Source organism: Ornithodoros turicata, chromosome 4 (genome assembly GCF_037126465.1).
Source record: "Ornithodoros turicata isolate Travis chromosome 4, ASM3712646v1, whole genome shotgun sequence".
Taxonomy (NCBI): domain Eukaryota; kingdom Metazoa; phylum Arthropoda; class Arachnida; order Ixodida; family Argasidae; genus Ornithodoros; species Ornithodoros turicata.
Genome location: NC_088204.1, coordinates 49380353 through 49392697, shown reverse-complemented (window position 1 = coordinate 49392697; position 12345 = coordinate 49380353). Strand labels below are relative to the sequence as shown.

The 12345-nt window shown below is 48.7% G+C and overlaps 1 protein-coding gene across 1 annotated transcript; it reads right to left on the bottom strand.

The window, feature by feature from the left end:
- Window positions 1–10654: 10654 nt before the first annotated feature.
- Window positions 10655–11554, bottom strand: LOC135392412 (uncharacterized). The gene has a single exon (XM_064623126.1). It carries the CDS (start codon window positions 11552–11554, stop codon window positions 10655–10657), a length of 900 nt encoding a protein of 299 aa, XP_064479196.1.
- Window positions 11555–12345: the final 791 nt, after the last annotated feature.

The following is a 12345-nucleotide window of genomic DNA, read 5'->3' as shown; positions in this document are numbered from 1 at the left end:
GGCCAAGTGGATCTCCGTAGTATCTCCGCTGGAGGAATTTCATTATTCTGCGGATATCCGTATCTCCGTGAAAGTATATCCGATGGACATCGTAGGGCAGAATTTTCTGACTGGGCTCTGGCTCCCGTCGAGCTCCCACATCTGGTGACCCGAACGTGATTTGAACACGCAACCTTCTAGACCGAGAATGTGCCGCTGGTCCTCCTTGGCATTCGCGCGGCGTTGAGGCCTGACCTCCAGTGTTCCTCCGCGGAATTGGTGTACGACACCACCATCCGCCTACCTGCTGACGTGTTTCAAGCCTCCCCGCTTTCGCCCGATATCCTCTCTGACTACGTGCGCCGTCTACAATCTACACTCTCCCGCCTTCATCCCACACCTACCCGCCCTCCCCCGCCGTCGCCAAGGTACATCCCAAGGACCTGTCTGAAGCCTCGCACATTTTCCTCCGCGTAGACAGACTTCGATGAGCTCTTCAGGCCCCATATTCCGGCCCGCACAAAATGCTCCGTCATGCCCCAAAGACCCTCGTCATTGACCTCAACGGGACGCCGCAAACGGTGTCCATAGACCGCACCACGCCAGCCTTCATCTACACACCCTCCGTCCAGGTCATCGACACGTCTCCTCCATCGGACCCATTGTCCTCCGCTCCGCGCCCTAAATAGACTTTTTCCTGGGCTCCTCTGCTTTGCACAACCTTTCCACTCCTCCAGGGGGGAGGGTAGTTTGTAGTGCGCCGTAAGGCAAGAGACAACGAAGTGCTGACCACAGCACGCTCCCGCTCCTGGAGCCCGCGGTCCGAATAATAAACATTCTCTCTGGTGCCGCACTGGCCGGCTGTCTCTTTCTCTGGCTCCCGTCGAGCTCCCACATCCGAAACGAAACGAAATAGTTCACACCAGTGGTTTAACCAGAATTGGGAGGTCCGGGCGGGGGGGGGGGGGTTCAACACCATAGTCACGTTAAAGTTGGAGCAGCTGTTCAATGTTTTATTACACGTACGTGTGAGGACTCAGATAATTTGAAGTTTCATCTACACATGTAGGAACGACGGCGATCTTTAGCGTAGCTGTCAGTTACACAGTTTAGAAGTTGAGAGACAGCAGAACTGGTGGCGACCATTATTTGAATCCACCCACTTTGTCAAAAATCCTGAAACACACTTTGTGACACTGCAAAATACTGAGATGTGATTGAAAAAAGAGAAAACGGAGAAAAATCAAATCAGATTGCACTGCGAAATTTCGCTGCGCATATAAGCCGAAGCCAAAACTGCGCATTCACTATAGCCCAGAAACTACATGAATTTCGACCTATCTGGACCAGAAAGCTGTCTAGAACTGGCCAACAGATCAGCGTCTATTGAAATGAGCTCCATCGCACCGAAACGCCTGCGATGTTTTTACAGCGTCAGCTGTACAGTGGAGACTTTCCCGAGATCGCGTCGGAGTCGTCGGCATTCCTTTTTTTTGATTGCGTGTTAGGGCCGCGAAGCAACTGTGGCTATGAGCGGCATACAGATGTAGACAGACGGAGAAAGGACAACAGGAAGGAGTGGGGGACAGGGGGATTAGTATGCGTCCTGGGCCGACTTCAGGGGGAACTGTGCCGCCATTCGTCTGGAAAGTCTTCGGAAAACCTAGGGAAAACCTCAGACAGCACAGCCGGCGGTAGGATTCGAACCCACCACCTCCCAGTCTACAGCACGACCTTGGTTACCACCAACGAGCGGACGCCTTAGCCCACTCGGCCATGCCGCTGGTATCGTCGACGTCGGCATTCGCATGTCCGCACAAAACTCTTATCGCATGTGCGTTCAGCGCTGGGAGTAAGGAGCAGAATCCCGCCAGTTTACAACCGCTATCGATGGAAAGTAAGATAGCTGAGTGAGCTGGCAATTACTTCAACTTCTATCACGGAAAGGCGAATGACGAGAGATTTGGCGGACGAATTTCATCGACTGCAAAAGCATCGCCTACGTACCATGACTACGCAGTGTATGGAACAACTACACAAGCCCCACTCGTTGACACTCGCAGCCCTAAATGTACGTTCCGTACAGCTCCACGCCGAAGCTCCACGCGACGTTGGACACGACTATGTCCCCCGTACGACATCACTTCTGTGTCTTACCGAGACGTGGATGAAGACGGAGAGACCAATACAAGTCGACGGCTTCAAGTGCTGCTATGGGGAGCGTTGCAGTTGCAAGGGCAACCGAGCGGCCGGAGTTGCCATTTACCTGCGTGCCGGAGTACAGGCTACACCACTTGAAGTCACCGTTCCTGGAAACGACGTCGGAGAAAATTTTGCCGTGCAGCTTCCCACAGGGCTCGTGGTGGCTGTGTGCTACTTCTCGCCTCGTGCCTCGCCGGAACGCATCGGCGACGATATCGTGTATATATTACCGCACGCACAAGCTTCTCGTCATCGGCGACTTCAACCTGGACGTTTCACTGGCCAAGAACACCACTTTCCTAAGTGATATGTCCGAACAACTCGACCTTCCGCTGTGCACTGACATCCGCCAACCTACAACTATAGACATGGCTCATGCGTAGACTTTGTGTTCCAGAACAGCCCCCTCTTTCAGGACACCACTCACCTCGCCAACCATTTCAGTGACCACAAATCAATACTCATCACGCTTAAATAAATTTGTCTACACACGTTCATCCGGCTTCATCTCACACACGCACAGCTGATGCTGAATTTCGCGTTATACGAGTCGTAACCGTTTTGTATTTTTTTTCTCTAAAAAAACAAGAAACACTGTTTTTTTCTGCTTTCCTTTTTCCGCTTAAGGACAGATATGAGCACGAAAGTCCTGCTGTCGTGGTATAGCGGTTGCATATATGACCGGAAATCCCAAGACCCAGGTTCGATTCGTGGTGTCAGTACATTTTTCCTGAGTTGTTTGATTTAATTGATATGTTTATTTGGTAGGGGTTTTAAGAGAGGTTGGCCAAGACATGATTCTGCAGGTTGGTTGGCCTAGAGCGTTTGGTGTGATGAAGCGAGCTACCTGTTAGTGAAAAAATCTGCTCTCTGCTTATTAGGGAGTTTTAGGAAAACATATAACTTTCCGAAAACATGATAAGCCAACCGTTTGATTTGGGGTGGCTGACATGACGTTGCTGATATCTGACTGACTGGTAGCGATATAGAGTCAGAATATGAGGGCGCTTATGATTTCCTAAAACTCCCCCATAGGGAGTCCAAGGAAATCATAAGGGTACCGTTGACCTTGGTTTCAGCTGTTTGCCGCAGGCGAAGCATTTCTGGCACGATAACATTACCTTATCTTACACAGGCAGGTTGCCGAACGCCATCTACTTATTTTCTCTCATATACCTACAGTGTAACGTATACGTTACACTGTAGGTATATGAGCCACACAAAATGAAAAAAAAATATTCGTGAGTCAGGGCACGCCAACATGCTTATTAATGCTCATTGCACACTTGCTTGGTGACGGTATACAGGCGATTAATTGAAAAGCAATTGATTTCTGGCAGCATTTGACGTGTTCAGGGAAAAGTTCAATGATATATATATATTGAATATATTGTTTTGTTGTATTGTTTTGTGTATATTGTATATATTTTTATATATACTTTTTGTCCTGACGAAGGCGGAGCTTCCGCCGTAACGTAGACAACCCTTTAGCATTCAAAGTATCTTAAATGTAAATAAATTATCCCCCTTTTTTCTTACTTCCCGTGCCTTCGTAGTCTGTGTTTCATTTTTCGTTTCAGCTACATACATTCGCGGTCGTCCAAACCCCTTTCACCAAGTATATATATATTTCTCAAAGGCCTGATGACGTTGTTAATCTCAGGCATATAGACCCTTCTTCAGGAAATCATACTCCCGGAAAAAGCGTATTAAACGTAGTGTGTCGTATAGTCAAACGCTTTGTCAGAGAAGCCGTCGTGTGGCTGGAAAAATGGAAGCAAGGGGTAGGCAACAACAGTAACTCTTAAGAGGGGATACGACCTCCGGCGGCCCCATGTATTCGCTATGGGAGGAACAATGTGATTTTTTGCAGCTAATGCTCAACCGATTTGGACAAAAATGACCTTGTTCGATAGCTTTTCGAATTTCGAACAATTCGTATTGAAGACATTGGAACATTTCTTTTGCAGAAGTTTTCAAAAACCTTACGAAACCTGCAAAAAAATGTAATTTAGGTATCTCACTTTTGGAAGTCCGTAGCTCGTTTACTGTAGCACATATGTTCATTGCATAGAACATTGTTCTGGCTGAGCAAAATACCGGCAGTGCAAGGCATGGAATATTCACCCGACAGCACCTGGCAACCCTGCATCCAGCCAGTTACTTTTAGAGAATATAAGGACCACTCGTTAGAACATCAGTTCGGGCACGACTCCTCACACAGGATGGCACACTCACGCTATCTTTTCGTCCAGGTTAGTTACCATAGGAGTGCTATCTGTTAGGAGGATGAAGCAATGTCTTTTTAATTGAGGTGGCGGGCCCCCGCCGAGTGTGTGCTTATTTTGTATTACTGTATCAAAATTTCCTGTCGCTTGTTAACCAATACCTACCAAATTTCCTGTTGCATTCTGGCGATGTTGAGTTAAATCCAGGGCCTAAGTTTACCGGTAAGCAGGCAGACCAAGCTAGCGCTGCCGAAGTGAGTGCATCTGATATGTCAAACGTTCTTGCCGTACTAAATAAACTTGAAGGTGGACAGGCCTTAAAGAAATCAAAAGAATACAAGAGAAGCAGACACAAACTGAAAGGAACCTCGACGAGATCCGGAAAAAAACAGAGCGAGGTTGATGTAAACCTTGACCTAATCAACGGGAAAATTGAAGTTCTTGAAAACGATGTATCTGTTATGAATGAAGTTCGATATGTGGATAACCTTCAGGTAAAACTTGGCACCATGTGTGCAAAATTTACTCACTGATAAGTATGACGACCTTCAGAACAGGCTTAGGCGATGTAACCTTGTTTTCCACGGCATAGGTGACAGTGAACATGAAACATGGGAGCAAGCCGAGCAAACAATACTGGAACTGTGCGATAAAAAGCTTGAGGTAAAACTCGACTCTTTGGCTATTGAGAGGTCACACAGGCTTGGGAGATATTGTGCTTCTGGTTCAAGGCCGATTATTGTAAAGTTTTGCGCCTACAAACTGTTGAATTAACTCGGTCATATGCTTCGTACATTTCGCCCGAGCAACCACCCAGTCCGTGACCCATTCCAGAATGAGCGTGCCGTTTTAGCTCGCTCCCTCTGCCTTTATTCACACACTGATAAAGATGAAGTAAAACGAAAAACAAAACGAAACCCGAAGTACCTCGTAGTTTGCAACGTGTTAGTCAACACTTCCCCTTCGCACGTTGAACAAACTAATGTTATGTCTAACTGTATTCAATGAGTCACAATAGACCACATCCCTTAGAGCACATGATGTTCTGAGCGTTCTTCACGGGCTTAGTCATGTAGTCCGCGATCATCTGTTCCGTTGGTAATTAGGTTATCACAAAAAAACCTTCTTCGATTTCATGTCGTGCAAAAAGGTACTTTAGTGCTATGTGCTTGGACTTTGGGTGATTAACAGGGTTTTCCATCAGCTTTATGGCAGCTTGGTTATCACTCTTAATTTCCAGTGGACGTCCGCCGTATTTCTGAAAATCCAGCTCCTCCATGAAAGCTTGCAGCCACTTCCCCTCCTTAAGGGCTTCGGTGATTCCGACGTATTCAGCTTCACAAGTGGATAGAGCCACGGCTCGTTGTTTCACCGATCTCCAGCTGATTGCCCCTCTAGATAAAGTGTATACATATCCATGCCGCGAATGTCCAGTTACCGATTCATTCCAGCTGGCGTCGGAGTATCCTATAACTGGTTCCCCGCATGCTTTGTAGGTTATTCCTCTTGTACTTGTTCCACGCAGGTAACGGAGGATTCTCTTTGCCATTTTCCAATGACCGAGATGAAAACAGTTGTTAAACTGACTCAGGTAATGAGTAGCGTAAGCAATGTCCGGGCGCGTACCCTGTACTAAGTACATCAAGTTTCCTACGAGGCTTGGAAAAGGTACATTCGGACGATCTTCCTCTTTTTCCGGAGCACGATCGTACACCTGATCCTCGCTTTGATACTTTTCCATGGGTGTTGTTACCGCCTTGCAGTCCTCCATGTGGTATCGCTGGAGAATTTCTTTCACATACTTCTCTTGGCAGATAGAGAGGTTCTTTTTGTGTTTGTCACGTGCTATCTCGATTCCTAGAATGTACTTGGGTTCACCTAGATCCTTGAGTGCGATCTTCTTTCCTAGCTCCATAATGGCCGTCCTCAGGTCCTTTTCGGTAGTGGCCATTAAGAGAATGTCGTCGACATAAACCCCCAAGATGATCCTCGTAGATGCCGTCTGCCGCACATAGACGCAGTTGTCAGACTCCAGTCTGGTGTACCCTTGGTTTCGGAGGATCGAATCGAGTGTTTTGTACCAAGTACGTCCGGCTTGTTTTAAACCATAAATTGCTTTTTTCAGGCGGCACACCGTTGAATGACAGTCGGGGCTCCCCGGAGGTTGCTCCATATAGACTTCCTCACTGAGTTGTCCATGGAGATATGCAGTCTTGACATCGAGCTGTCTCATTTCCATCCCCTCTTCGTTTGCTAGAGCCAGCAAGGTCCTGAGACTTGTTAACTTCACTACAGGCGAGAAAGTTTCAAAATAGTCAACCCCATACACTTGCGACGTCCCCACGGCGACGAGCCTTGCCTTAAATTTGTCAACGTTTCCTGTTGGTCCTGTTTTTATGCGGTACACCCACTTTGATTTAACGACTTTCATTCCAGGTTCCCGAGGAACCAGCTCCCATGTGTTCATTTCACAGTGAGATCGTATTTCTTCTTCCATTGCCAATTCCCACTCTCGCCTTTGCGGTGAACAGACGACGTCCTCATAGCTGCGCGGTTCTGTGAGTTGTACGCCCGCATGGTTGCAATAACTCTTCTGGGTGGGATCCACCTGTAGACGATCCGGAGGCCTGTGAAGTCGTGTTGATCTGCGAGGGATTTGCTGTCCCACGTCTGCAAGTGGTACCGTTTCATGACTGGAATTCTGCGAAGATGTCTCACCGCTTTCACGATCAGAATTCTGCGAAGATGTCTCGCCACTGCTCGAGCTCTCCTGCTGTGATTCCTGAAACTCATCCGCATCTACGCGTGGTACGTCGTGGAGCAGTTCTTGATACTGATCCGTTTCTGATGACGATGAATCATTCACTTCCCGTGTGGGCACGTGTGGGTATTCAAGATCCATGTAAGAGTGAGTAGGGGCCTTTCCCCTATCTAGCAAGGTTGATCCTTGTTTGCCTTCCAGGAAGACCACGTCACGGCTGATGATGACCTTCGACAGAGCGGGGTCATAAAAGCGATATCCCTTGCGATCTTCAGCATACCCGACGAATATGACAGGTTTTCCTCTTTTGTCTAGCTTGGTACGATGTCAAGTCGAAGATGAAACGTACGCTAGGCAACCAAATGTCCTGAAATATGAGACCGACAGGGTACGTCCTGTGAAGATCTCTTCCGGTATTCTCCAGTTGAGAAGTTTCTTACTCGAACGGTTTCTCACATAAGCGGCCGTGTTCAGTGCCTCCGCCCAGAAGGCAGTCGGAAGCTCTGATTCTGTGAGTAGCGATCTTGCAGTGTCGAGGAGAGTCCGGTTGGTGCGCTCTGCTACACCATTTTGCGCGGGTGAATAAGGAACAGTCTTCTCATGTACGATTCCTTTTCTGGTGAGAAAATTTTCCAGCTCCCTTCCAAGGAACTCTCCACCGTTGTCGGATCGTAATCTCTTCACAATCATACCCGTTTGCGTTTCCGCTTGACATATGAAGTTGATAATTGTCTCTCCTGCTTCCCATTTATGTTGCAGGAATCGTACCGAGACCCTTCTACTGCAGTCGTCAGTAATAGCCAGGACATAGTTACTACCTCCCAAGGATGGAACCGGGAACGGTCCACAGAGATCCACATGGATCAATTCCAGGGGTATTTCTCTTCGTTGCGCTTCCGATGTGTTGAACGATGTCCTCGTTTGTTTGCTTGCGATGCAATTCTCACAGGGTTTAGTCTCAGCACGTAGATGTTTCGGCAAACCTCGAACCAGACCTTGGTTACTCATGCGAGTCAAAGTACCGTAATTTAAATGACACATCCTACGATGCCAAAGGAGGGAGTCCGCTTTCGCTGAATTCACCGTAGCATTACTTGTGAATTGGGGGGAAGCTCGCAGTCTGTAGATGCCTCCTTTTCTTGACCCGGAAAAAACGAATCTGCTCCCTCGGTATGCAGTACAACTATCTCCCACGAACGTCAGCTTGATTCCATTCTCGGTCAGTTTGGAGACGGAGATGAGGTTGTCTGCCAGACCTGGAACGTACAGCACATCCTTGGCCTTTAAGGTATGCACACTGTGTTCTGTTCGCACCTTAAAAATGACACATCCGACTCCGCGAGCATCAATGACATTCCCGTCGGCCATAACGACCTGTCTTGGTTCTTCCTCACGAAAATCGGTGAAGAAATCCTGTTGTCCCGTCATGTGGTGGCTTGCTCCCGAGTCGATGGACCACGACCTAGAATAGCAGTTTTCTGGAGACGCACCTTGATTCCCGTGAAAGGCTGCAGTTGCACCAAAAGCAAATTCCTTGTGGTCGTTCTCATCTGAACATGTGTTAGCTGCAGATTTCGCGATCCTTGCTCGTGGTTTGTTCACGTGCGCGCGTCCTGTGTCGTGATGAGGTCTTGGCCCCGGCGTGTCCCTGTGACGCCTTGTATCCTTCTTCGTGTAGCACTCCCGTGCCATGTGTCCTGCTCTTCCGCAATTAAAGCACCGGAAGGTACCTCGGCTCTGGGGATCAGGTTTCTCATGCACAAGCTTTGCTTTGCATGCTGAGTCTTCGGGAGTCGTCCCCTGTCTCAATTCTTCTTGAAGGAGTGCGTATTTGACTCGCTCTGGTGTGACCTCTCCCATGGAGCACACGTCGAAGCTTCGAGCAACTCCGTAAAAACTTCTCGGCAACCCCTGGAGCGCTACTGAGGCAATTTCGGAATCTTCCAGGGAATCCCCCAAAGTGCGCAGCTCTTCAGATATAGCCTCAACCCGATGCATGTAGTGGGAAGCGTTGTCCCCTTTCTCCCACTTAATTCCATTTAGTTGCCGGCGCAAAAACAATCTTCGTTCTAGAATCCGTCCTCTGTTGACCTCTTCCAACTTCGTCCAGACTCCTTTCGCCGATGTCTGATTGATTACGTATGCCGCTTGAGACGAAGACAAGGTCTGTACTATGGCATTCAGTGCCTCCATATCCTTCGTGTCCCATCTTGTTCTCTCAGCCTCTTCTCCTGGCCGTTCCGTCGTTATGACTGACCACCATCCTTTCGTCTTCAAGTACGTGCTCACCTTGAATCTCCAAATGGGATAATTCTTGCCTTCCAATTTTTCCACGTAACTTGGTCCAACATTCGCTGTACCTTCGGAAGTCATCCCGATGTAGAGTAGTCGCAGTCGTCCCAACTCAGTCACGGTTCAAAAGTACATATGAAGCGAGTTCTGGGCCCATAACCTATGTTGAATTAACTCGGTCATATGCTTCGTACATTTCGCAAGAGCAACCACCCAGTCCGTGATCCATTCCAGAATGAGCGTGCCGTTTTAGCTCGCTCCCTCTGCCTTTATTCACGCACTGATAAAGATGAAGTAAAACGAAAAACAAAACGAAAGCCGAAGTACCTCGTAGTTTGCAACGTGTTAGTCAACACAAACAAAAGCACATGGTACTAATGAACAGGCATAAACTGAAGGGAAAATCGCTATCTATTGTCGAGGATTTTCCCCTCAAGGTTCGTAAAGAGCGGAAGTTTCTACGCGATTTCGCCGTGGGTCAAGGCGGTTAATGAGGAATGCCAAGGCAGTAGCAGTAGGACAGTCTTTACTGTTGCGATTGAAGAACTGAAGTGCGAGAACAAGGCAGCACACTCTCGCGTGACCCCATCGGGTGCGCACGAGCGCAGTAAACCGACTGCTCAGAGAGTTGCAGTCTTCCCTGCAGACGAAGAATACCGTCGTCGTCGCGGAAGCAACGGAAGTTGTCGAGAATAGGGAAAGTCGGTGGAAGAAACTTGGCTTGGGTAGAAGAAATCCAATACCGTTCCGCTCGCTTCAACTCATCTGCAGAGAGAGGACCGGGCTGTCTATCTTGCGGACATCTCAGATTACGAATGTAGCGAAGAATCCAGGCGGTGACCCTAATAAGTCTAGTGGCTCCACTAAAATGCTCCGGGGAAAGGACAACCTCAGGAACAATGACCAACGACACCTGCGCTTCAACACACAGCACTTCCAACGCCTCGTCGTTGTGATGAGCAGGCTTTGCGTGAACCGCTTGCGGCCACTCTTCCGGAGTACTGAGCCATCCTGGTCCCTTCCACCAGAGGTCGGAATTCTTCAGCTGATGGGCTGCAATCCCTCTCATGAGAAGATCAGCCGGGTTGTTGTCTCCGGCGCAATGACGCCACCTCTCTTTGCCAGTGAGCTCGTTGATCTCTTTGACACGGTTAGCAACGAACGGCTTCCATTTGGTGGCAGATCCCGTTATTCAATGCAAGACTATGGAGGAATCAGTCCAGCAGACATAGTCTAGCTGCATCTCTAGGGCATCGCAGACGAACCGATATAGGCGCGCCGCAAGTAGGGCAGCCATGAGCTCAAGCCTTGGTAGTGTTTGACGTTTGATGGGAGCGACTCTGCTTTTGCTCAGCAGGAATTCCGCGCAGGAACCACCGTCTTCCGACGTCGTCTCGATATAGGCTAGAGCGCCGTATGCGACCGGACTGGCACCGGCGAAGAGATGAACCATAGTAGCTGCACTAGACGACGGACCGTTTATGAACCGAGGAACGGCCAGCTCTGTCAACTCCTGTACCTCCGCACTCCAACGGTCCCAAGTGACTTTTAAGTCTTCTGGCAAAGGATCATCCCACGCCAAGCCCGCCAACCAAATCCCTTGAAAGAGGATTTTCCCGGTAATCGAAAAGGGGGATATCAAGTCGAGTGGGTCGTATATCTTCGAAACGGTCTGTAGAACTTGTCTCTTAGTAACTTCGTTTTCCAAAGAGGAGCTCACTGCTGCAAGAGAACACTGGAGTTGGTCCTGTTGCAGGTCCCATATCACCCCTAACACCTTCTTTGTCTGGCCCGTGACTGACTCGATTGAGGCATTGGAGTCTTGAAACATCCGTCGGAGTAAGGTGTCATCATTTGTGACCCATTTCTTTACCTTCATGCCGGCATTACAGAAAATCTGGCAAGTCTCCTCGTATAGTATTTCTGCATCTGCCGTTGTGTCCACGCTGATAACTAGGTCGTCCACGTAGAAACTACGCAAGAGGAGAGCGGCTGTTTGCGGGTAATCTTCCTCAGACTTGTGTAAATGATGATGAACAGTCGCCGAGAGAAGAAAGGGACTTGATCTCGCTCCGGAAGGAACCCTGGTCATCCGTCAGGTCTCAAGTGGGGGCAAGGGTTTTCCTGCCAGTGGTCTTGAGCTGTACCATAGAAAACGTAGTGCATCTGTGTCGGGGCCGTGAAGAGATATTTGGAGAAAGGCCTTCTCGATGTCCGCCACCAGAGCAACGCGCCGTATGCGGAACCTCAGCAACGACGACAGAATGTTGGAGTTCAGATTGGGTCCGGAGTGGAGCACATGATTCAATGACAGAAATCCTGGCGAACTTGAGGAGGCATCGAACACAATACGGACCTTTGTAGTCTCTCTCTCAGGCCGTATCACGGCATGATGCGGCAAATAGTAAACTGGTCCCTTCACAGCATTCTCCGGGTTGACACGTTCTGCATAATTACTGTCAAAATATTGACGGATGACTTGGTCATACTGGTTCATGACTTCCTGGTATCTTAACAGAGTACGAGTGGCACTTCGTAAGCGTAGCTCAGCAGTCGTTTGATTAGTTCCAAGTTGGGGAATAAGGTCATCCTTCCACGGCAGCCTACCTTTATATCGCCCATCGACAAGCTTAACAGAGTCCTCAAATTTCTGCAATAGAGAGTCATCGTCGGGTGACTGTCCGTTATCTGCCGTTATTCCAAGGTGCTCTAAATTTCAGAAGGACTGTAGCACCGTAGACATATCGTTAGAAGGGTTGGAGACCATGACGTGTAAGATGGCGGTGTGGTCTCCGGCTTGCACTGCGGACGGTCCCTGTAGCGTCCAGCCAAAAACCGTTTCCCAAGCAACAAGATTGCCATGTAGTCGATGCTGCCTACCAC

What these genes read in the sequence shown, in the direction of transcription:
- LOC135392412 (XM_064623126.1), bottom strand. Translation starts at nt 11,554, where the DNA reads ATGACCAGGGTTCCTTCCGGAGCGAGATCAAGTCCCTTTCTTCTCTCG.